The 26,903-nt window shown below is 37.3% G+C and overlaps 1 protein-coding gene across 2 annotated transcripts in view; it reads left to right on the top strand.

Moving 5' to 3' along the window:
- The first annotated feature begins 1,326 nt into the window (after positions 1 to 1,326).
- Positions 1,327 to 26,903, top strand: part of ATG5 (autophagy related 5) — a 128,092-nt gene continuing 102,515 nt past the window's right edge. Inside the window, exons 1-3 of one of the 2 annotated variants that reach the window (XM_030316050.2) lie at positions 1,327 to 1,616; positions 10,398 to 10,563; positions 22,334 to 22,461. In XM_030316050.2, the coding sequence (XP_030171910.1) occupies positions 10,456 to 10,563; positions 22,334 to 22,461 (236 nt within the window). In that variant the 5' untranslated portion in view covers positions 1,327 to 1,616; positions 10,398 to 10,455. Of the gene's footprint in view, positions 1,617 to 10,397; positions 10,564 to 22,333; positions 22,462 to 26,903 lie in introns of those variants that run through there. The other variant, XM_030316051.1, reaches the window with a different exon arrangement.

Below are 26,903 nucleotides of genomic sequence, written 5' to 3'. Positions count from 1 at the left end.
CTATCATTGGGAAGGTGGGTGTTCTGTGAAAGGGAGGCATAGGCAAATGACCTCTAAAGTCTGAAGGAGCATTAAGACTGAAGAAAAAGGCCACAAGCCCAGCTTGATGAGAGATGGTTTATTAACGGATTTACTGACAGAAGTATGTCTTGTGTGGCTACAAGACCCCACCTCCTGTAAGACCTGCTTTTATAAACCTGGATTCCGGAGAGTATAGCATGATTAAACAAAAAGAAAGAATGTATGTGTGGAGAATATGCTCAAGAGGGCTTCAGGTCACAGAGTGGTCATCATGGTTGATTTGTCCAAGATGAGGTAAGTCTAGTTCACATGGTGGGACATCTCAATTCCAAGAGCTTTTTCACAAAAACTAATGGCTGACTACTGGGGATACTGTACAGGAGATTTCTGCATTAAGTAGGTGGAGTGGGCCAGACTATGGCTTCTAAATTTTTGGATTGTTATCCATACCAAGAAATGTATTTCGCATTCCTACCCAGTGTATGCATACTGAAGTAAAAAAATTCAGGAAACAAGCATGCCAGTATTTTCTACTATATTTCATTTAAAAATGCCAGTCATGACACACTAAATTAGATGACCCACCAATGGGTTGTGACTCATCATTCGAAATCAGTGGACTAGTCAATCTCCAAGATTTGTCGTTTTGAAAGAATCCTGTGGCTACTACTAGGATTTCCCTAATCTTTCTAATGATCAGGAACCTATTTTGAGTCCCAGCACAGTATTTACCTAACAGGTATGGCATGCATAATTACGAGAAAGACGTTAAATGCCCAATTAAATCTTATGGATAGATCAGATTCAAACGCTCTTTAGGAGTTTTTGAATTGTTTTTATTTTCACAAACAGAAAAGGTATAGATTTGGGTAGAGGACTTCAGTACTCATGCGTTTTAGTCTTCCTCTGTTAACTACGGCTATTAATCCCTGTTGTGGTTCCGCCAAAATTGAGAGGATCAAGAAGATCAAGTGAGAAAAGAGATAAGAAAACACGTTGATAACCAACATTTTATTACCATTATTCTGCGAAGCCAGGAAAGGGGAATGCTGCGGTCAACCTCTATGAGGCAGGGTCTCAGTATTTTTGAGACTCTCTACTTTTACAGCACTGTTACATTAGCCTCTCGAAATACCTAACCATGCAAAAGGCGTGAGCCTCCCCTAAAACGGAGTTAGCTGTAAAGTTGCCAGAGGCTCGACCCCCAAGCCACGCGCCCCGCTCCGTCTGCGCATGCTCTAGTGCAGCTCCCGCCTCCTCCCGGGGTTGGGCGGAACGCGGAAGGTGGGGCGCAGGCCACGTGGGTTCGGTGACGTCATCTCTGGGCGCCGAGGGTGACTGGACTTGCTGTGGGCTTCCAAGGCCCCGCGGCGCTGCGGGTTGTATTGGCAGGATACCGGAGGGCGGAAGTGCAGCAGAGATCGGCACCGACCTCCACGCCGCTGCCTTCTGCGGCTGCGCGGGCTCTCGGGACTCCAGGCTCCCGCGCCTCTGCGGGACAGTGTATCAAGCAGCCAGCGCCGCCGCCCTGCCAGAGCCCGGGATCCGAGCGTCTTCATCGGTGCAGGAAGCGGGAGAAGGAGCTGGCATTTCTGGTGAGTGTGAGTGTGCGTGTGCGTGTGTGTGTCTGTCTGTCTCCGTCTCCCTAGGGTGGGGAAATGCCCGGAGGAGAAGAGTTGGGGAGGTGCCAGGTAGGTGTGGTAAGAAGGAGGGGCGAGTGGTAGGCGAGAGGAGCGCTCCCCCGGGCGGCGGTGGCTGGTGAAGGTGGTTCCTCCGGGGTAGGTGGGGTTGGCCAGATGCCGCCCCCTGGGGACCTTGGGCAGGCCGGAGGGTGTAGCCTGTGTGATCTCTCTCCGGGAATCTGTCAGTTTCTTACTAAAGTAGGAAGCCTAGGGTCTTGTCGCAGGCTCTAGAGTTTATTTAGTTCAAGACGTGCATTTTTCGTGGAATAGTTATTTAAATCATAATTATTTCACAGGCACTTTGATTCTGTCCTAATTTGGTGGGTATTTTCTCCAGTTTATCTTCTCGATGGCATTCGTTAAATCTCATTTTAATAATAATATTTAGTGCTAACGAAGTCGTTTTCTGTTGGCAAAGAACTTTCACATCCTTTATACTTTGGATTATTTTGAAATCCTACCTGAAACTTGAGGAACGTAGGGAAACTGGATTGGTTCTAGTTTTTTCTGGTGAGACACAGCATGTCTTAAGCGACAGTCAGAACTCAAAGACTGTCAGACATCACTGAACTTCCAAGGCCTTCCAGAATCCACTTGATAAATCTCAAAGAGTCTTTTGGACTGGGTACTTGGATTTGAACTTACTTGTTTGTGATTTGCATAGATGGATTTGTTGGCTGAATTTAGAATTTGAAAATAAAGATATTGGGCTGAAGGTAGTAATTGAGGGGAATTTTATTTTATTTTTAGAGTTTTATGCTAGATTTGAGCATGTGCCATGATCTTCAAACGTATGCCGGTTAAAATTGGGGGAAAATGAGCAGAATGCTACTATCTGGCTCTGACTGTTTAGAATAATGTCCATACCTCAAGTGTAGGTTTGTTTTATTAATTTAGCAACTACCGAGTGCCTCTTATGTGCCAGGCACTGAACAAAAAGTAAATAAAACAATAAACAGTGAATAAAATAATAAAAACTCTTGCCATCATGAAGTTCACTTTGAGCATGTGACAGGAAAGACATTAATATAAAAATTAATTTAAAAATATGTCAGGTGGTGAAAGTGCTAGAGACAAAAAATAAAGTCATGAAGGGGAACAAGGACTGCTGATGGCCTGCGTAGGAAATTGCAGTGATGGCTTTAGAAAACATGATATTTGAACAGACACCTAAAAGTGATAAAGAAGGGTTTCATGTGGATGTAGTGAAATGAGGCATCAGACCTACTGCAAAGTCCCAAACGAGCATACCAGCTAGTCTGGCTGGAACTGAGTGAGCAAAAAGGGAGAGGAGTAGATAATCAGGTCAGAATGGGTCCAGGTCATATACCACCTTGTAGGCCTTTGTAAGAACTTTAGTTTTTACTTTGGATGAGCTGGTAGGGTTTGAGTAAAGGAGTAAATTGATCTGACTCATGTTTAGAGGGATCTTTCTGATTGCTATGTTGTCTGCAGCAAGGGCAAAAGTAGGCCATTTATCCAGGTGAAAGGTTAAGGTACCATGAATCAGTGTGGTAATAGTGCAGATGGTGAGAAATGGCCAGATTCTGGATTTGTGTCTAGGCTAGGGCAGTAAGGTATGAGGAAGGGTCAAGGATGACTCCAAGATTTATGGCCTTAGCAACTAAAGAATAGTTACCACTTAGTGATTTGGGGAAGACCACAGAGTAACAAGGGAGCTGAGGAAGGAAGGTCTGAAATCATTTTCTGTTTGGACGTGCTAAATTTTCAAATGAAATGTCAATATTGTGTGGTATATATAAAACTAGAGTTCAGAAGAGAAGTCTGGGTTGAAGACATAAATGGGGGAGTTGTTATTGTAGAAATGATATTTAAAGCCATGGGAGATCTCCAAAGATGTAGTTCAAGGACTGAGTCCAGGTGCACTTCAACATTTGGAAGAAGTTGGAGAGATTTAGGAACTATTCCCCCATGGAATTGGGCTGTTCATTAAAACCCGTTGATAACCACTGATCCTTAGTAACAGGATAGAAGGAAATAGAAAGCCAGTTCATTAGTTGCAAGAGAGTGAGGAAGGAGATATGAAAATTAGAGGAGAGAGGGGATATGAAATGGTGCTCTAGGATGTGGGAGAATAAATGGACTAGAGAAATGTAGGAACGCTGGCCAGTACTCAGGGCCTACTTTTGAGGTTAGTGTTCATGAATTTAAAAGGAGACCAGCCAGCATAGATTATTTTTAGATGTTTTCAAATTTACTACTAATGGTTATTTGATATTTTAAGTAATTTCTAGGTAGTTGGGGATTTTGTCAGCAGAATAGCTCCAGGTAATAGGTTAGCCTTTCTTGGTTTGTAGTGTGAAAGAGACTAATAATTGTACATTGTACCTTTGTCATATTGTGCTGTTTGCTAAATGTTGTTGGCTGGGCACCTGCTTTGTTCCAGGCTTTGAATTAGTTGCAGAGAATGCAGCAGTCAGGAAGTAGCCCCTGTCCTCCAGAGCTTACTTCTAGTAGACTGTGTGATGGGTTGTGATTTGTGTGCTTCCAAAACATTGCCTTCCAATTGGATGCATGGTGATGATAGTGTAGTGTATGTTTGAGAGGGGAAAATATTCTTGTAAAATAAGGAAGTTTGCTGAATTTAAAGTTTATTTATTTTGAGAGAGAGAGACACACAGAATGGGCACGCATGCGGTGTGCGAGCGGGGAAGGGGCAGAAAGAGAGAGAGCAAGAGAGAGAGAATCCTAAGCAGGTTCCGCGCCGATGCAGGGCTCAGTCCCACGAACCTCGAGATCATGACCTAAGCAGAAATCCAGAGTCACCAACTGAGCCACCCAGGCACCCCTGCAATTTTCCGAATTTAAAGTGTGATTATACTGATTTGGAGAAGAGTTTAGCTGGAAAAGTTTCTTAAGTAGCTAGTATTACTTTTCAGTTTATGAATTTTCTATATTTTCCAATCGTTTAATAAAAATTCCAGATTCTGCTATGTGCTAGTTATGCCAGTATTGAGGATTCAAAGTAAATATGACTCTATTTCTGCTGTTGGTGAACTCACAGTTCAATGTGGGGAGGGGCAAGAGGTGGATAAGATAAACATAACTGCAATGCACGGTTGTAACATGCTATTGTAGAAGTAATTAGACGGGAGATTGCTTAGTGGAAAGCTTCTCAAAAGGCTGATGTTAAGCTGACTCTTTTATTAAATTTTTTTTTCAACGTTTATTTATTTTTGGGACAGAGAGAGACAGAGCATGAACGGGGGAGGGGCAGAGAGAGAGGGAGACACAGAATCAGAAACAGGCTCCAGGCTCTGAGCCATCAGCCCAGAGCCTGACGCGGGGCTCGAACTCAGGGACCGCAAGACCGTGACCTGGCTGAAGTCGGACGCTTAACCGACTGCGCCACCCAGGCGCCCCTAAGCTGACTCTTAAAAGAGGATTGAGGGGGCGCCTGGGTGGCTCAGCTGGTTAAGTGTCGGACTTCGTCATGATCTCACAGTTAGTGAGTTCGAGCCCCGAATTGGGCTCTGTGCTGACAGCTCGGAGCTTGGACCCTGCTTTGGATTCTGTGTCTCCCTCTCTCTCTACCCTTTGCCCACTCAAACTCTGTCTTTCTCTCTCTCTCTCTCTCTCTCTCTCTCTCTCAAAAATAAACATTAAAAAAAAATTAAAAAAAAAAAAAGAGGGTTGAGAATTGACCAAAGAGGAGCAAAGGAGTTTAAACTGTCTGGACAAGGACGTATGAAGAAACCATGTATTAAATGCATATGCCATTTATTGAGTGGTTACCAGGTACTAAACACCCAACAGCCCTGTGAAATTAAAATTATTTTCAGTTTACAAATAGGTTCAAAGATGTCAGGTTTGTTATGCTAGGACACACAGCTTATAGCTGGAAGTCTGGGTGTAAACCCATGTCAGTCTGATTTCAAACCCCTTAACTATTTATCTGTATCGCCTGCTGTCAGCATTTAAATCTTCCCTGTCTTTGTTCTTTATCCCTCAGCCAGTTTTTCATCACCTTCTATTCATTCTTCCTTGGAAAGACTTCTTATCTGTCTCTTATCCATCTACTACTACGAGTCTAGGCCAGGCACTCATTATTATGCCTTAGTGCTGAAATTCCTTTCTGCCTACCCTCTCTTGGACGTGGGATCTCCTTTTGTGTACTACTAGGTAATTGTTTTTATTTCACCATTATCAAACCTTACAGGCTTTGTAGGTTGGATGAAATTGAGAACCCACAGTCTTCTGTTTGGTATGCTTCATGATCTAGTCTTATTTTACATTTACAGATTTGACATTAAAGGTATAATAATTGCTTTTATTTCCTACCACTTACTATGTGTCCAGTACCATGTCAAACACTTTGTAGATGTTTTCCCCCCTAGAACAACCTGGTGAATTTTATAGATAAGGAAATGTGACTTGCCTAGGATCACAGGTGATACTAAAACATGTCTCAGTGTCAGCTCTTTCATTATCTACTACTCAAAGTTTCCTAAAAAATTGGTACACATACTGCTTTTGCACATTTTCTGCCTCTGTTGATGTTCTTTTGCCCTACTTGTAATATTTGTCTTTATTCTCTATTCTATCTATGGAATATTCTACCCGTTCCGTGTATATTCATTCTTCTATATTCTATCCATTCTTCAAGTTCCATATCTTTTCAGTTCTCTGAACACCATAAGATATGTTAATATTTTTCTTCTCCCTTTCTACCTTCCTCCATTATGAAAGCTTTCATAAAATAGCACTTAATTATAACTATGGGCATTTGGAATTGGAAGGCATGTTGGCAACTGGTATGACATAAATGAAAGAATATGAGATTGGAAATCAGAGATAAAATTTTTTTTAATGTTTTAATTATTTTTGAGAGAGCGAAAGCGGTGGGGGGCGGGGGGGCAGAGAGAGGGAGACAGAAGATCCAGATCAGGCTCTGCGCTTCTTCCCTATGTGAGGCTTGAACCCATGAACCACAAGATCGTGACCTGAGCTGAAGTTGGACGCTCAGCCAACTGAGCCACCCGGGCGCCCCAAAAATCTTTACTCTAAGCCTGTAAGTATTGTAGTAGAGGAAAAGTAAAAGTGCAGTGAGGAAAGAGAGGTTTTACCTGAGTTATTCATAAAGGGTTATTCTGAGTTGGGTCCTAAAGGATATTTCAGTCAGAAGAAAAGGTAGGGAAGGCTACTTTAGGGTCAGGAACCACCAGCGTGAGGAAAGCCATGGAAAAGATGTGAAAGTGCGTGGTATGTTTAGTAAATTAAGAGACAGTATCTTCTGGACAATACCTGAGGTTTTAAAAAGTTGTTGTAATTGTTATTTTCACTACCATCATCATCTTATATGCTCTCAGCACCTGCCACAGAGCTGGGCATATCAAATGATCAAATATTTATTGACTCTGTATTGAGTGTTAATAGCAGTGTTCAATTCTGAGACATGCTCTTGTTTTGTAAATTATGATAGACACTTCGTAGTACTATATTAGAGGCATTATTCTAAGTGCTTTACGTGTATTAATTATCATATGTGTTTTATGGGGTAAGTGCTGTTATTCACATTTTACGGATGAGAAGACAGAGACACAGAGAAGTTGACTAACTTGAGGTCACAGAGTAAGTGATAAAGTGAATCCAGGCAATCTGACTCCATATTCTACATTTTGAATGTACTACTACCACATTGTAGTGCCTCTCAAGAGTTAAATTTTGATTTTCTGCCTCTATTTTAAAAAGGATGATTGAGGGAAACCTGGGTGGCTCAGTTGGTTAAGATTCTGACTTCAGCTCAAATCATGAACTTGTGGTTCATGAGTTCAAGTCCCGCATTGGGTTCTGTGCTGACAGCTTAGAGCCTGGAGCCTGCTTCAGATTCTGTGTCTCCCTCTCTCTCTCTGACCCTCCCCAAGTCTCTCTCTCACTCTCTCTCTCCAAAAGTAAATAAACATTAAAAAAATTTTGTTTGAATAAAAAGATGATTGAATATTTGCATCCTTTAGTTTTATCCATGTTTATCAGCTAGTTTTTTGGCACATTTTTTAGTTAAGTGTATTTGCATGCTTATATAATTCATTGTAGATGAATATTTGTTAATATTGAAAGACTAACATTTTATGATTCTATAAATTTAGACCTATTCTGAGGCTGTTAGTTGCCTTATTTGAAGTTTTCAGTAAATCTGTTTAGAAGTTTCTATGGTTTGGAAAATTTGTATTGACTACCACATTATACTTCAGCTGCTTTGGCTCAGTTAGTTCTTCCCTTGAGGTCCTGCGAGGAATATATACATAAGAAACAATGGTATATGGGAAATAAGATGCTGATTGATCTTTGACCAGTTTTGTACCTAAAATCTTACCTCAAAACTTTGGTAAAGTCTTCTGTTTCAGCCCAGTTTACCAAAATTCTGCAGTTGAATTTTAGGTACAGAACCAGTAAAAGATAAGCCCATGCTTCTATCACTGTTGGGCAGAGTCTCCCAGAAACAAAGAGAAAAGAGGGACATTTGCCATTTCTTTCTGTTGCTTCTGACACATGAAGAAGCAGAAGAACGTGACATGGAAAGAAATAGCAGCATGGTCAATGGCAGAGTAGAGGGGAGAGGAGGAAGCCATACCTAAATGCATGATATTTGTGTTTATGGTGACCCCTGCCTGTTAATAAACAAGGTTCAAATGGTGTCTTGGAATCTGACAAATCAGATTATTACTCTTTCTTGAGAGGACAGTGGCTGGAAAGAAGGGAAGTACTTGTAGAAATAGCCTTTCCTTAGGTGGCTGTACCCATTTTAATTTTTCATTTTCTTTTGAATTATACTGTCCACCTGTTTTTTCTGAGGCAGAAAAATTATCCAGTGTGACAATATTCGTAGTGACTTTCAACTTTAACATTGTATTTAAATGGTTTTAAAATCTTTTAGGAAAGTAGCTCTTTGCCTCATTTTTTTTGTAGGCAAGAGAGGAATTGAAGTTGTAGCTAATGGTTAATTGGGTGTGTCATGGTTACAGAAACCACTGCTTATCACCTTGTATTAGATTCAACTTTAGATTTACTTATTTGCCATAACTTAGATCTCGTTATTTCCTGTCACCAGTAAATTTATTCACAAAGAATGAAGTATTAATATAGTCAGGAGGTAGTGAGATGTTTTCTGTTTTCAGTGAGCTAATTGTACGTGATTTGTAAACTTGGGAATTTTCTGCAGAGAAACTCAGTGTATTGTTTGAATTTGAAGCCTATCAGGGTAGAATTATATGAAGTGTGAATGCTTGTATCATTTGCTTAAAATGGTGACTTTTATGGATATATGTCAGTAAAAATGAAAACATTGTTATATGTTGGAAAGAGCACTAGACTCGTTCAATAACTGTGACCAGAGTTGTTCTCCTGGTTTCACTGTTACTTAGTGGTCTTGTAATGTTTATCCTGGTTTGACTGTTATTTAGTGCTCTTGTAATGTTGGACAGAGTTTTTCACCTCTTTCGTTTATTTACCTGTAGATAACATTGCATCCATTTGACCTCCAACGCACATTTAAGTATAGTGATACAAGATTCAGAACTCTACTTGAGGTTTTCTGTCTTTGACTAATAAATTATGGTAGTCTTGATGTACTTGGTGTTGGTCAGTGGATGAGAAAAGAGAGAAAAAGCTCCTTGAATAATTCAGTGTTAGTAATTGGTATTTGGCTAAATTAATATGGTTATTTTAAATGTCTCCAAAGGATATGCCAACCTACGAAAGATAGGATATATATAAATAAATATATGAATACAAGGATACTGAGTCTCATTACTCAGGTACCAACAGGATCAATTCTGCATTTACTCATATGGTATATTGTATTGCTACCTAGTTGTGGAATATTAGTGCTGGAAGACACTTGGATATTACATAGGTCAAAAGCCATGTTCCTCTGTCATACCCAGACTATTTCAGTATGTGGTTTTAGTGCTATATGTGTGGTATAGGGAATATTTTAAGTTCACAGTAGAAGCATTTACTACTCATTGGGGCAGAGGATTGTGAGCTGGGTTTGCAGAGTGGGTAGGATTTGAACAGGTGAGAGATGAACATATTTGTCAGGGGGAATAGTAGAGAACAAGGTATTTAAGTTTCCAGTCTTGCTAGAGGGTTTGTAAAAAGAAATATAATGAGTAGGACTGGAAATATTGGTGGAATCAAACCATGGACACGATGAAATTTAGAATAGAAATAGGTCTATACAAACATTTTTTTTTTTTTTTTTCAGGGTGAGAGAGATTTTTTTTTTCCCCAGGAAGAGTGAACTATCTGGACAGAGTAGGAGAGGTTGAATACATTAGGTGGGGTAAGGATAATTGTGGGGATAATAGTTTAGAGTTGGACTATAAGAGACCATAAGATAGGGGAAGACTTCACTTTAGATGAGCAATAGACTCTTCTGGGACTTGAGAGAATGATACAAGTATAGCTTCACTTTGGCTGTGGTTCATTAGTTGCATAAGTTAGCATACATAATTTTGAACTGCTCACTTCTGTGATCCTTTTAAATAAATAATAGCTCTGCATTTAGAATTTGGTGTGCTGCTTTTGCATTCATTGTTAAGAATGCTGATCACACAAATTTTTTGAAATGAAAAATCTTTATGGCATTCAGTTTTTCCTAGAATCTTTGTTTTAGAGCAGGTTCATTTATCTTTGCAAGGATCTGACTAATGCTCTTCATTTTATTTTCAGTTTGGCTTTGGGTGAAAAAAGAATTTAGCCTATATGCACTGCTTTACCCACTGGAAGAATGACAGATGACAAAGATGTGCTTCGAGATGTATGGTTTGGGCGAATTCCAACTTGCTTCACCCTGTATCAGGATGAGATAACTGAACGGGAGGCAGAACCATATTATGTAAGTATGTTGATGGTAGAAAATGGGATATCTAACTTTGTCCATTTTTGTAAATAAACTCTAAGAACCTAAAGGCTGTTATCCAACATTTTATATACAATTAGTACTTGATTATTATGGAAAAAAATGAGAAAACACAGATCAACAAAGGAAAGGAAATAAAAAATTACCTCTAATCCTACTATCCAGACGGAGGAAAAAAATTGCTGTTGATATGTTGCTGTGGGACCTTCCTGACATTCTTTTTTCATGAATACATATGTATATAATTTGTGATAATGGAATCATAAGTTATGTGCTGTAGGAGTTATTTTGAAAATAATAGGTTCAGATTTGATTCTTCTGTATTTAAGTGGACCCAAGCAACTGTCAAATTCTTTTTTATAGCTCAATGAATATATAACATGTGTGTTTTCATCTGTTGATAAGCTAATATGTATTATATAAAACATATTATTTAATAACAGATTACTGTATGTAGACTTGTAGGTTTGAATTAGTGTCATTATCTGTTCTAAAAAAACAGTATCAAGTGTCTTCTGATTTTGGCCTGCTTTTTTTCCTTCTCTAAGTGCATGTATAATCCAAACATATGCATCTGTCAGTCAGAGATAATAATACTTTGCCTTTTTACAGAGTATTCAGGCCCTAAACAGCAAAGACGTTCTCAGTTGTCATTATTTTCGTTTTGTCGCAGATAGACAGAATATTGTGTACCTAGGGGGATCTGGAAAAGTGGAAATGTATTTGTGGTGTTGGACTTTCTTGTTTCACATGAGTAAAGCTTGCCCTTTGCTTTGTTTCTTGTCTGTGTGAGAGGTGGCACTGCTCCGTAGCCTGCTCTAGCCATGGGAAGTCAGGCTGGTGGAGGAAGCCACTTAAGGAGCCAACTCATTCACTATTTGGGTACAGGAGTGGTGTCATTTGCCTTTGTGTCTCCTCAGCACCTGGCATAGGTCATGCAAGTGGTGGTCACTCAGTGCATGAAAACCTCATGCATTCATGTTGGGATTTTGTTTTATATTTCTCTGTGGGTTTTCTCACTGAATATAATTTCAGAGAAATCAGGCAGCTTTTTGTTACTAGTACTCAGCTTATCATAACTGAATATATGCGTTTAAGTCATTTTAACTTTGGAAATCTTAACAGTTTTCTTTTCTGCCTTTAGAAGAACTTCCATAGTAAAAAAACAAAATGTGGTCACAGTTTATTTTTGGAAGAATTTCACTTGTTAGCTGTATTTTTTTTTTTTTTTTTTTTGCTTCTTCTGTGATATGGGTTAGGCTATCACTTATGTTTTATTTCCAAATTAGTTTCTGTTATTTTAATTCAAGCTCTTCACCTTAGGCAGCTTTCTAATAGTATCTAAACAAAGGAGTGTATGTGTCTCGTTGGTCAAAGTGGCAAAAATGAGAAATGTAATTTCAGCCTGTTTACTTTGAAATCAGAATATGATGGTTGACAGCATTCTGCAGTTAAAAAAATCTAAAGACTACAGTGTTTCTCCTTCTTTGTATATGAAACTTAAAGATGAAAAGATTGTTGTGAGAGTAGAGTGTAAGTTGTTTTCCAACAGTTTCTAATTGAATTGAAAATGGCAGCAAGTATTGGGGATGTCTGTAGGAGGAAGAAAATTGTTTTGTCTGATAATTGTTTTTTTTAATGTATTTTGCCCTAATTTTTCACCCAAAAGAAACTCATATGGTAATTATGATTATGTTTTTGAAAAGTGTTGGTTGACAGGCATATATACATTTTAAACAAAAACTACAGTTGAAAATCATGTAGCATAATCTAGATTTTGCTCTTTAAATACAAAAATACTTAAGCATAAGTTAATACATATGGGAAGAAAATATACAAAAACATGGTTAGTCTTAGAATTATAGGTGAGTAATGGTTAGTCTTAGAATTATAGGTGAGAATGGCAGTGACAGTATGGTTTTAGTTCACATGTGTTGTGGTTGTAAATTAAGCTTGAATATTTTTAATTGCTTTGGTTTATAATAATGATAATATTTTAAAGATCCTGGATAAAATGAGGTAAAAATACATAGCCTGAGGGCCAGTATGCCTCTTTCCTAGACATTCTCAAAACTCAGGTGAGGTGATATAACAGGATTGTTAGCATGGCCTGAAAAGTCCACTCATGTTGAAGTGGATGTGTGATAAGGATAGGTGAATGGGAATATACTTTGTTTTGTTTTGTTTTGTTTTATTATTTTTTTAAAGATTTTATTTTTAAGTAATCCCTATACCCAACGTAGGTCTAGAACTACAACCCTGAGATCAAGAGTCGCATGCTCCATGGACTGAGCCAGCCAGGCATCCCTACACTTTTCTTTTTATAACATTCATTCCTTATTTCTTAGAAACTAGATTTTAAATTATCTATTTCTACCACATTTATAAACTAAATTATTATTTAAAGAGTCTTTGCCATTGGAAAAGAATATTAATGTTAAATATATTCCTGTTTATTTCTGCATTTTGATTTATTACCTCTGCATAAATCTTTCAGCCTACATCCCATATCTATGTCAGAGAATTATATATTTTGCAGGGAATATAAGGAAGGAAATTTGTTGGAAACTAGGCAGTCTTTCATTCTGTTGTTGCTGTTGTATTCATTTAAACTGTTGCTTTTCATTTAGATTATCTAATATGAAAACATGATACTAATTTGCATTCATATTTTGTGACTTGTTACAAAAATCATGCAATTAGGCATATGGTCATAAATCTGAGTGGACTGTAAACATTACAGAGCAGTCCTTTTATGTTTCCTTAGTAAGCTTTCTCTATTCTTCTCCTCTATTTCTCTGAGGCCTGACCTTATTTTTCACTCTGAAGAGGTGACCTCACTTCTTGATTTCTTAACCTTCTGTCACCAAGTCTTCTAAACATATCTGCATTCACACATACTGACTTCTTCTTGTTTTAATGGAAGAGGTGTTCTTCCTCCTAGGCAAGCCCTATCCTTCTATCTGCTCTGGATCCCATCTGTAGTCTTCTCAGGAAGCTGGTGGTTTCTGATATTCTCCTACCTCTACCCCTGCCTTCTCTCTTTATTTTACTTTCAACTTCTACCTACTAGCTCCTTTTTTTTGCAGCATTTATATTATGTTAAATCCTTCCTATCCTGAAACCACCTTCTGTTGACTCCATCTCTCTTTCAACCTTTTGCTTTCCCTTCACAGCCAGACTTAGGAAAAAGGTGGTCTGTACTCATTGTCTCCTTCCCACCTTCCACTTATCTTACTGTAATCACATTTTCGCACTACTCCAACAGAATTGTTCTTGATAAAGTCACTGATGCCATCTTTTTTGTTAAACCTAGAGTCTGTTTTTGAATTTTCATTTGCTTGATCTCTCAGTGGTGTTTGCTATTGATTTGGATGTTTTCTCCACTTTGTGACATTGTTCTCTCTTGCTGTGCAGTGCCTCATAATCCTGGTTTTGCTTCTACTATTCTGTTTTTTTTTTTTTTTTTTTTTTTTCTGGTCTCCTTTGCCAGATCTCTCTCCTTTGCTTCTTCCTTAGTATTGGCATTCCTTGGAACTTTGCTTTTTTTTCCCCCTCCACTTCACTCTTTCCCCCCTGGAGCCACCATTTTAATCTCTTGTTGAGCATTTTCATCTTGACAACTCCCAAGATTTTTCTCCTGAGTTCTGTTCCTATATGTCTGTCTGCTGTATATCCTCACTGAGATGTCTTGAAGACACTCAAACTTTGTGTGTTTGAAACTGGACTCATCATCATTTCTTCCAGATAGCCTGGTCATCTGCCGTACTCCCTTCCTATTTGTGCAAGTAGATCTGTCACCCAGCTAATTAATTATTCTTACCAGTAATTAAGAAAGGACTCATCCTTTGTTGCTTCATTCTCTCATATCCCTGACATTCAGTTAGTAACTTAATCCATCTGATTTTACATCTCAAATATCTCTGAAATTTAGCCAGTTTCTTCCATACCCATTGCTACAGCCTAGTTAGGACTACAATTTATTTTTTTTCTTTTTTAAGTTTATTTAAATTCCAGTTAGTTAACATATAGTATAATATTAGCTTCAGTAGTAGAATTTTTTGATTCATCACTTAACATACTACACCCAGTACTCATCACAAGTGCCCTCCTTAATCCCCATCACCCAGTTAACCCATCCCCCCGTCCACTCTCCCTCCAGCAACCCTCAGTTTGTTCTCTACAGTTAAGAGTCTGTTTTATGATTTGCCTCTCTCTTTTTTCCCCTCATGTTCATCTGTTTCATTTCTTAAATTCCACATAATGAGTGAAATCATATGCTATTTGTTTTTTTCTAATGGACTTATTTCGCTTAGCATAATACATTCAAGCTCAATCCATGTTGTTGCAGATGGCTAGTTTCATTCTTTTTTGTGGCCGAGTAATAGTCCATTGTGTATGTATACCACATCTTTTTTATCTAGTCATCAGTTGATGGACATTTGGGTTCTTTACATACTTTGCTATTGTTGATAGCGCTGCTGTAGATATCAGGGTGCATGTGTCCCTTCGAATCAGTATTTTTGTAACTTTTGGGTAAATACCTGGTAGTGCAATTGCTGGGTTGCAGGGTAGTTCTATTTTTAACTTTTTGAGGACCCTCCATACTGTTTTCCAGAGTGGCTGCACCAGTTTGCATTTCCACCAACAGTGTAAGTGTATTCTCCTTTTTCTGCATTCTTGCCAACACTTGTTGTTTCCTGTGTTGTTAATTTTACCTATTCTGACAGATGTGAGGTGATCTCTTATTGTAGTTTTGATTTGTATTTCCCTGATGATGTGATGTTGAGCATCTTTTCATGTGTCTGTTGGCCATCTGGATGTCTTCTTTGAAAAAATGTCTATTCATGTCTTATGTACATTTTTTAAGTAGGTTATTTGTATTTTGGGTATTGAGTTTGATGAGTTCATTATAGATTTTGGATACTAACCCTTTATCAGTTACGTCGTTTGCAAATATCTTTTTGCATTCCAAAGGTTGCCTCTTACTTAGTCTTGTTGTTTCCTTCACTGTACGGAAGCTTTTTATTTTGATGAATGAAGTCCCAAAAGTTTATTTTTGCTTTTGTTTCCCTTACCTCAGGAGATGTATCTAGTAAGAATTTGCTATGGCTGACATCAGAGAGGTTGCTGCCTGTGTTCTCTAGGATTTTGATGGTTTCTTGTCTCATGTTTAGGTCTTTCATTCATTTTGATAATGAGTTTTTAAAAAATGTTTATTTATTTATTTTTGAGAGAGAGAGTGCACAAGCGGGGGGGGGGGGGGAGGCAGAGAGAGAGGGAGACACAGAATCCGAAGCAAGGCTCCAGGCTCTGAGCTGTCAGTGCAGAGCCCAACGCGGGGCTCGAACTCAAGAACCATGAATTCATGACCCAAGCCGTAGTTGGACGCTTAACCTTAGACTGAGCCACCCAGGTGCCCCTTTCATTCATTTTGAATTTATTTTCATGTGTGGTGTAAGAAAGTGGTCCAGTTTCATCCTTCTGCATGTCACTACCCAGTTTTCTCCGCACCATTTGGTGAAGAGACAGTCTTTTTTTCCCATTGTATATTCTTTCTTGCTTCTAAAAGATTAGTTGACCCTATAGTTGTGGGTCCGTTTCTGGGTTTTCTATTCTGTTCCACTGATCTGTATGTCTGTTTTGGTGCCAATGCTGTACCGTCTTGATCACTATTGCTTTGTAATATAAGTTGAAGTCTGGAATCATGATGCCTCTGGCTTTTATTTTCTTTTTCAAGATTGCTTTGGCTATTCTGGGTCTTTTGTGGTTCCATATAAATTTTAGGATTGTTCTAGCTCTGTGAAAAATGTGGCGGTATTTTGATAGGGATTGCATTAAATGTGTAGATTGCTTTGGGTAGTATAGACATTTTAACAGTGTTCTTCCATTCCATGAGCTTGGGATGCTTTTCCATTTCTTTGTGTCTTCAATTTCTTTCACAAGTGTTCTATAGTTCTCACAGTACGGATCTTTTACCTCTTTGGTTAGATTTATTCCTAGGTGTCTTGTGGTTTTTGATGCGGTTGCAAATGGGATAGATTCCTTGATTTCTCTTTCTGCTGCTTCATTATTGGTGTATAGAAAAGCCACAGATTTCTGTACGTTGATTTTATATACTGCGACTTTACTGAATTCGTGTATCAGTTCTAGAAATTTTTTGGTGGAGTCTTTCAGGTTTTTATATAGAGTATCATGTTGTCTGCAAATAGTGAAAGTTTGATTTCTTCCTAATGGTTTGGATGCCTTTTATTTCTTTTTGTTTTCTGATTGCTGAGGCTAAGACTTCAAGGACTGTGTTAAATAACAATTGTGAGAGTGGACATCCCTATCTAGTTCCTGACCGTAGAGGAAAAGCTCTCAGTTTTTCTCCATTGAGGATGATTAGCTGTGGGTTTTTCATAAATGGCTTTTATGATGTTGAGATATGTTTCCTGTATCTCTACTTTGTTGAGGATTTTTATTAAGAATGGTTGCTGTCCTTTGTCAGATGCTTTTTCTGCATCTAAGGAGAAGATCGTGTGGTTCTTACCCTTTCTTTTATTAATGTGGTGTATCACGATTGATTTGTGAATATCGAACCACCCTTGCAGCCCAGGAATAAATCCCATTCGATTATGGTGAGTGATTCTTTTAATGTACTGTTGGATTCGATTTGTTGGGAACAGACCACCATTTAAAAACTGATGGGATTTGATAATACTAATTTCCCTGTTTCATTCTTGCCCTCTTTCCATTTTTCAGTTTTTAGTTGGAATAAAACCTTTAGTAGCCTTTCCTCATCTTAAGATCCTTCCTGTAGTTTATCTGGTCCCTTCCTTATTCAGTACTCTGCTGTCTCAACCCTCTCTATTCCTGTCATATTCAACTTCTTATGGTTCCTCCAGCGTGCCAATCTTTGTCTTCTCATATTCACTTTATGGCTTCTTGTATTTCCTCTGTCTGGAATAAGCAGCAGTATCTCCTACTCCTACTCACAGCCAAACATTCACAGCACTCATGTTTGGTTCACTCCTGTTTACCTTCTGGCTGTTGCCTAAACATAGTTTCCTGTCATGGCTTTCCATAAGCCCCTAGATGAGGTTAAATTCCTTTGCTACTTGGTCTTGTAGCACTCTTTCCTTCCTCCTTGCATTTATCACATTTGTAATTTTGTTTTTGCTGACCATCTATCTAGCCTGTTAGTGCTGTGGGAGGAACTCTTGTCTCATTCAGTGCTCTGTCTTCATTGTCTGGTGTGATGCCTCATGCATTGAAATGGAACAGAATTCTAGTATATTTTAATTCTACTTTTGTTCTAGGTAAATAAGCCTCTAATTTTATAATTGAAAATTGTTGGACAAAATAGGATTTGGCACAAATAAATAATATTGCAGCTACCTTTTTCAAAAACATAAGTAATCTGTACAGCTATTCCTGTATTCCTTGCAAGCTGTATAGAAAAAAAAAATGAATCACTTGTGTAATACTCACTGAGTACTTGATAGTGCTACATGAGGAATAAGAGAATGATGGATTGATGCCATGTAGCTGACAGTTTCCCTAGAGAGGGATAATCCTTTTCATATTAAAAGAAGTTAACCTCAAAGACATTAATTAAAGTGAAATAAGCCAGATGCAAAAGGACAAATATTTTATGGTTCCACTTAGGCAAGGTACCTAGAATAGTCCAATTCAAAGAAACAAGTTAGGAAAGTGATTCCCAAGGGCCCGGGGAAGAGAAGAATAGGGGAGTTACTGTTTCATTGGTACAGAATTTGAGTTTGGGCTGATGAAAAATTCTTAAGATGGAGAGTGGTGATGGTTGCACAACAGTGTGAATGTATTTAATGCCAATGAACTATACACTGAAAAATGGCTAAAATGGCAAATTTTATGCAAGATATATTTTACCACAATTAAAAAGTAAACCAATGAAATACACCTAAGAAAATCAGTGAATGGTACAATCTGGATATAGAAGACAGGATTCTGTTATTTTACTGTTTTTTTTTTTCATTTTTTTAAATGTTTATTTTTGAAAAAGAGAGAGAGAGACACACACACAGAGAGCGAGTGCAGGAGGGGGAAAGAGAGAGGGAGACAGAGAACCTGAAGCAGGCTTCAGGTTTTGAGCTGTCAGCACAGAGCCCAACACGGGGCTCGAACCCGTGAACCGTGAGATCACGACCTGGGCCGAAGTTGGACGCTTAACCAACTAGTCACCCAGGTGCCCCTTTATTTTTACTTACTTAAATATTTACCAGATAAGTTGTATCTATACTTACTCTAATATAGCCATTCTCAAATCTTAGTGTCATTTTTTAGTGCTGCTGTAGATATTTATATTAGTTACAGATTACTCCCACAGACCAATTTAGAAAAGAAGATTCCAAGTACGTTTCGGTATAGATTCTGTCTTAAGAATGGGAATTCTTTATTAATTATCATTTTGGCTTTTTGTTACTTAACCTTTGGGATCTGTGTTTCATTCAGCAAATATATATAGTGTGCCTATTGTATAAAGCAGGCACTATTTTGGGCATTTGGAATGTAGCAGTGGACAGAACAAAAATCCCTGTATTATTGGAGCTTACATTCTAATACTCCTCATTCCTTATGTAAAGAAGTTTTCATTTCATGAAAATCATTTGTGAATTTTTCAGTAACTTTGAACCCTAGGCATGTGGTACGACACCCCAAAATCAGGAGATGATATCCGTGCTCATTAGTCCTGATGTGTTTTCTTTTCTTATAATATCCATAGGTTAATATTCTCTACAGAATAGATTATTACTTAATTACAACAGACATTTTAAATTAAAAGTTTTGGATTTACTAGTATAAAGCTTATTAGACTAATAGATTACAGTTGATTCTTACACAGGTTTGAACTGTGTGGGTCCACTTATATGCTGATCTGTTTTACAGTTCAGTGTTGTAAATGTATTTTCTTTTCCTTATGATTTTAATAACATTTTCTTAGCTTTCCTTATTTATTATAAGACTATATAATACATATAACATACAAAATATCTTGTTATTTGACTGTTTATGTTATTGGTAAGGCTTCCAGTCAAGAGACTATTAGTAGTTTAAGTTTTTGAGGAGACAAAAGTTATACATGGATTTTGAACCATGTGGGGGTTGACACCCCTAACTCCCACGTTGTTCAAGGGTCAATTCTGTACTTATTTATTTAAAACAATGGCTAATTTATTATGCTATTTTAATTTCTTAGAGATGCCCACATTACATTTGTATTTGATTCTGTGATTTCTGATTTTAATGAATCTTTTCTTTGCCATTTCTTTAATAGAATATGATTCTGCAAGTTGTTTAAACTGCATATAAAATAGAGTTGATAATTTCCTGTAAAACAACTAGTGTTTTTTCTTACATACTGTATTCATTTCCTTTTTCTTTTCTTCCCTAATCCACATTCTAGTTGTTTCTTTATAAAAGAGGAACTTAACATTTTGTTGAATCCACATTGCTATCCAAAAGCTTAGTTCTAGTATTAACAAGTACCTTCCATTCCATCCTGGAGCATGCCAGCTACCTCCTACCCCCTGTACCCTGTTGTCCCTAGGACCACTGTCATATTCTCTTACCCAGTTGGGGCTTGTTATCTTGATTTTCTGTGATTAAATATTAGTTCCTTTAACCAGAGTATTTCTCTTTGTATGTATTCCCCAGCCCAGTAGTTCTACTTGATTTACTAACCAAAAGACAACTTTTTCACTTAATTAATTAATTAATTAATTAATTTGTTTTCTTGAGAGAGAGTGTGTACATGTGCTCACAAGCAGGGGAGGGGCAGAGGAAGAGGAAGAGACAGAATCTTAAGCAGGCTCCACATCTCCTGAGGTTGAGATCATGACCTTAGCCAAAATCGAGAGTCAGATGCTTAACTGACTGAACCACCTGGGCACCCCCAAAAGACATAACTGAATAAACAGCATGAAAAATGCAGCAGAGTTAGCCTGTCAAAAGCAGCTGAAAGAGAATAACAATACAATTTTACCAGCAAAAGACAGAAGCTTAGAAAGTAAGAAATGGCTAGAGTATCTACTACAAAGGAGGGAAAAACATAAATTTTTGCCACTTTACTCCTTTAAAAAATTTTTTTTAACATTTATTCCTTTTTTGAGAGACAGAGTGTGAGTGGGGGAAGGACAGAGAGAGAGGGAGACACAAAATCCAAAGCAGGCTCCAGGCTCCAAGGTGTCAGCATAGAGTATGATGCAGGGCTCAAACTCACAAACCGTGAGATCATGACCTGAGCTGAAGTTGGATGCTTAATGACTGAGCCACCCAGGCGCCCCAGCCACTTTCCTCCTTTTATCCACTTGTGTGTTCTTCTTTATAAAAATTCTAACCAATTTTCTTACATACTATCATGTTTTCTTTCTGGGTATCTTTGGTGGGGGAAAAACAATGATGGCCATTATAACTATGCTGGTTGAAGGTTTACCTAGCCCAATATTCCCTCCCAGACTTTTCTTTCTCCAAAGTCCAAGTAGCCCCAGGCTCTGTGAAGACAGGATTGAAGGAGTTGATGGACAGTGGCAGGATCACCAGTCTACCGGCATTACATCTTAAGCTTGTGTCTTATTGCACTTCAAAGCTTTAGGGGTGCCTGGGTGGCTCAGTTGGTTAAGCATTGGACTTTGGCTCAGGTCATGATCCCATGGGTTCCTGGGTTCGTGCCCTGCATCGTGCTCTGTGCTGACAGCTCAGAACTTGGAGCCTGCTTCAGATTCTGTCTCCCCCTCTCTCTCTGCCCCTCCCTTGATTGCATGCTCGCTCTCTCTCTCTGTCTCTCAAAAATAAACATTAAAAAAAAATTAAAGATTTAAATGTGTACCTCAATAATCATCTTTAACTTGTTTTTCTCCTTCAGTTTTTTGATTAGTAGTAACCAAAATCTGTCTGACTGATTTCCAGACCTTTCTCACTTTTCCATTCCTTCATGCCCATCTCCTCATGTGATGTTTCCTTAACAGATTTCCAGTCTATAATCTTACCTTCTTTAAGTCTTTTATGTACAAACTGCTAGAATATTCCTCAAATACTGTTTCTCATTGTGCCATCCTTTTATTCATGCTATCATAGTGGGCCTCTCTTGTTCATTAAATGAGCTTCTATTTTACCTTTAAAGGCCTCTCTGTTGCTGCAATGAAGTATTTTTGTAAGTACTTCTTATGAATTTTTTTTTAGCCTCATATAGAAGAGGACAGATTATATCTTTGTCTTGGTGTTCTTCTTCATTGCGAGTAACCTAATACACAGTAGATTATCAAAACATGATGGACCAATTGAGAAGTCCTGATTGATAAGTCAAGATGTACATTAGGACTGAGTTGATTATCTTCTCAGAACAGTTTAATTAACTCAGGTGAATCATATTAATTTTTAAGTTAAATTTAATAGAAGTAAGAAGCATCCTAAATAGCATGACATCTGATTACATTGTATTTTTATTTGGAGAAAAGTATTACAGAAAGATTGTATGTAGATTGATTTGTGTTGTTTATTCTAGGTACTTATACTATAAGCTGTACTTTAAGTAATGACAAGAAATTTTAAAAGTTATTAACCTTTAGCCTATAAAGGGTTTGTTATAAAAAGCAGTTGACTTTGTGTGGAATATTCAAAATAATGCAAAAAACATGGCTGTTTTTCCTTAAGATTCAAAAACCTATTTAGTATATACATTTAAAAAAATAGTAAATAAATACGGTTTTACAAATTTTCATTTCAGTTGCTTTTGCCAAGAGTAAGTTATTTGACGTTGGTAACTGACAAAGTGAAAAAGCACTTTCAGAAGGTTATGAGACAAGAAGACATTAGTGAGATATGGTTTGAATATGAAGGCACACCACTGAAATGGTGAGTGAATTTTTCTGCATTTTTAAGCATTGAGTATATGCTAGCTTTAAGAAGGTATAGTGCCCTCTAGCAATTTTAAAAAAGTTATATAAAGAAATAAATCACTAGTCTAGCTCATATAATACAGTGCATTTTATTCAAATATTTTACTGAAAATATTTCTTCCTTCTGTTGGATGCATGGGAGACTGGACACATTTGTATATATTTTCAACAGTAGATTTTTCTATAGCATAATAGTAGTGTATTTGGTTATGCGGTTGGTTTTTTTTTTTCCTTTCTTCAGATACATTTAAGACTCCCCTAAGAATGTCACTCTGTGGCAGTATTCAATTTTGGTTCTATTTCCAAAGTTTTTATAATAGATCTTTATATGCACATGATTACCTAAAATGGCATCTTTCCAACTGATTGCCATATTTAGTTGATCACTGTGCCAATATGCACATTTTATCTAGCCTTGGTTTAGTATTAAAAATGTATTGATTTTCTTTTTATGTGAAAAATAATTTTGATACTATATCATTCTGAAGAAACATATTGAAAATAAATCCTAAATCTGGGCTTATCCATGTACAGATGATGTATTTTGTGCTTCCTCTGTTACTGTAGGGAGTTTTGTAAATTGTGCTTCCAAAAATGTTTAGTGAAACTGGAGAAATTACAGAGAGAGGCATATAAAAAAAAAAAGGTTCAAGGTATGCTGGGATATAGGTGTTGAAATGCTGCCATATGAACGTAGTTGAATGAAAAGATAATAGACTGAGTCAAGACTCGAAGGAAATATGAAACGTATAAATAGGTTAAAAGTAGACTTGGATTCTGAATCTCGGAGTAGTAAAATGAAGAGTTTAAAAAGAGTCTTATAAAAAAGGAAGCTAGTAGATGTTTAATAAGTGCAGTTGACTTAAATACAAGCATTACTTAGAAATAAGGAGTGAACTTTTGGAACTTACCTTGTGTTGATGAATTCCCACGAGTGAATAGATTTCTCATGATGGTTTAGAAACCTACAAGGTGATTTTGTATTGGGTTATGGTCACGTCTCCAACTTTTTGAGGCAATTCTGGGAAAGGATGACAAAGTTCTTTATAGCATTCATTTTTTAGTAAAAACCGTACTGATGAGCTTCATAGTCATATATCAGACTCATTATGACTCTTGACTAGTTCTAGATCTCAGACAGCACAGATAAGTCCATGTTTTCTGTTTCTTTTTATTTCTCAGAATTGGAGGTTTTGGAATGGGAAGGTGGCTTAGAAGAAGTGTAAGAGGAGCAAGGACCAGGAGAGTAGAGGGAAAGGAAGGAGGGGAAAAGATTGTGGCTGAGTAGCAATAGGATATATCTATATTCTTGGCAGTTCTATCTGTATTATAGTTGCGTATTGAAGTTACATTGCTTTATGTGTATTAGTTGCATACACATTATTGTAAGAATCCATGTGACTGACACTAGGCTTTTCAATTTTATCATTGTAAAGTAGGGCTTCTCAACAACAGCCCTGTTGACATTTTGACCCAGATAATTTTTTGTTGTGGAAGGGCTATCCTATACATTGCAGGATTTTTAGCAGCAGCCTTGACCTCTGCCTGCCAGTGCTAGTAATATTCCCTCTAGTCATGATTATAAAAAATGTTGCCAAATGTCCCGGGGTGGAGGGGTATAAAACCACCCCCAAATGAGAAACTCTGAAAGTGATGGGAAACCTCAATTTAACTTTTACAAGTAAATGAGTGCTTAGTCATCATCCTTCAGCTGCTTTTTAATCCATCCTGTATGGTGGTTGTTTTTGTATTTGATAGGATTTGTATTCTACACATTTATATTCTGTATCAGTAAATAATGTTTGGACCCATTTCTCCCTATTACTATGGAGTAATGATCTTGGCTTAAATATATCATGTCCTTACTTTGTCAGGATTTATCCCTTCTGAAAGTCTTTTATTAAAGAGTAAAATTAAAATTAGTTTTACTTTTAGAGAGCTTGTATGAAAGTAACTGTGGTCACATACTTCATTGTAGGTTTTGGGGTGATAACTTTTTATTATGCGTGATGTCACTCTCATAGTTATATGTCTTGTTGTAAGCTCATTGTGTTTAATGGCTTTTGTTAAAACTCTGCCTTTAGTGCAGTAGTCCCCCTTTATCCTGCGGTTTTGCTTCTGTAGTTTCATTTACCCTCAGTCAGCCGTGGTCTGGAAGCAGGTGATCTCCTCTGACGTATTGTCGGAAGGTGGTCCGTAGTAGCCTTACGCCGTGCCATAATGCGTATGTCATTCACCTCACTTCATCTCATCACGTAGGCATTTTATCATCTCACATCATCACAAGAAGAGTGGTGAGTACAGTACAGTAAGATATTTTGACGGACCACTTTATGTAACTTTTAATATAACTTAATGTAATTGTTCTATTATGTTATTGTTGTTAGTCCCTTACTGTGCCTAATTTATAAATGAAACGTTACCATAGGTACATTTAGGAAAAAATGTAAAATGTGTTGAGTTTGGTCCTATCTGTGGTTTCAGGCACCTGCTGGGGCAGTCTCGGAATATATCCCCTATAGATATGGGGGACTAACTACGATATTGTTAGGTACTCCATGTATTTGAGGAAGGAATAGCTTCCAGAGGTGTGAATGTAACCTAGGACCTCTGGGCTAAGTCTTAATCTTTTTCTCTTTTTCCTCCTAACTATTGCAGTTTTCTTCCACATTAAAGGAGTTATCTTCCCTGTGTTAAAGGAGTCATAGGGTATCAATATCTGGCATTTAAGCAGTGGGCTTCATATAGGATAATCATGTAGGGAAGCAGCTACCACTGAAGTTTTGTAGGACTTGGACTTTTGAGACCATGCAAGTGTCTTAAAGAGTAGAAGAACATGTATTTGAGTAGGATGATAACATCTTTCTTATACCTGATTCTTTGGAGTTTTAAATAAAGTCAAGTGAGAAAAAAATCAAACACAAGATAATTCATAAAAGAAGGAAGAAAGAGCATAAATTGATATTCTTTCTTACTCTAGAAGTCCTATTCGTATTTATTGTTATGATTGTTTAAATATCTGCACGAGATACTTCAGTATGGGCTTTGTACCTTAAGTAGCAGTACGTAAGAGGTGCTAAGTAAATGTTTGTTCACTGCATGAATGAATCTAAATTAAATTAGTCTCTTCTTTTTATTGAGAAAATGAGGCTCCAATCAATAAAATAACTTGCTCAAATGAGTAAGTAGGACCGGATTTTGAGTTCTCAGTTCAGGGCTCTTTCTACCACACCTGCTGATATTCTATTTGCTAGTTGTTGTTTTTTTAATTCTGTATGTTCTCTCTGCATTGCTTATGTTAATTGTCCGTCTTAGAATAGAAATATATTTAAGAGCAGTGGTATACACATAATGAATACTTAAGGTATTGTTGATTTATAGAGAGAATCCGAGGGGTCTTTATTTGATTAATGTTTTATCCTCTACAGTCCTTTGTTTTAAAAATTACATGGCAGGTGGAAAGTGCTGATCTAACTCAAATGTAAGGATCTTTTTTTTTTTTTTTTAAAGAGTGATTTGAGTTGATTAGTCAGCAGAGGGTGCTCTAACATTGCATTTTAAAAGGTGAAGTTACTTTTTACCATAAATCAAGTGTCCAAAGATTGTATTTGTTACTTTTGTATTAGACTTATTTTAAGAGAACAGTTTCTGGTTCTTCAAAAGAATACTTTGTTTGTATACCCTAATATTGGTTAGATCTTAGGCCTTCAGTATAAGTTTTAGAAAAAGTTTTCCTTTCTTATTATTATTATCTTAGGTAAACCGACTTATTTTCAGGACTGATTGTTGAAAGTAAGAAGTTGAAACTACCTTTTGAATAAAAAAAAAAAAAAAGCGGCACTGATTTTGATCCAAACATAAACGGAATGACCCAGAATTTAATACTATATCTGTGTGGTTTCAGAAGTAAATTTTAACAAAATGACATCTTAATCATAAACACTGTGCAGGCTTTTCTCTCTTATGGATAGTCATTTTTCTAAGGTTTTGAACTTCTAAAATTTTATACATTATTTTGTAAACTTGAATTTTGAAATGTGGCTTACTTAGCATTTTAGACATTTAGCATCCCCTTGGTTATTTTTGTAATTTTTCATGCATAAGAATAGGTTTAGAAAGCTGTGAAACACAGTGCTAGTCTACAGTTGTTTGTTCCATAGATGAAGCAGGGCAAAATTTATTGTAATCATTAAATTACTTTGGTGTACATTTGAGTTGTGCCCTTTTTTATTCAATGAAATGTAATCCTGTTTCTAGTGAAATCACTGTAACAGACTTATGAATAGGCTGCATTTATTTCAGTGACATGGAGTAGGATGACAGTTCTCTAGTATATGGGGAAGCTTTCTTTTGCTGCTGATGTTAGAATACTGCTTTATTATCCCACTGCAGATGTTT

This window comes from Lynx canadensis, chromosome B2 (genome assembly GCF_007474595.2).
Source record: "Lynx canadensis isolate LIC74 chromosome B2, mLynCan4.pri.v2, whole genome shotgun sequence".
In the NCBI taxonomy this organism is placed as follows: Eukaryota; Metazoa; Chordata; class Mammalia; order Carnivora; family Felidae; genus Lynx; species Lynx canadensis.
The sequence above is the reverse complement of the archived record's forward strand: the minus strand, read 5'-3'. Positions and strand labels throughout refer to the sequence as shown.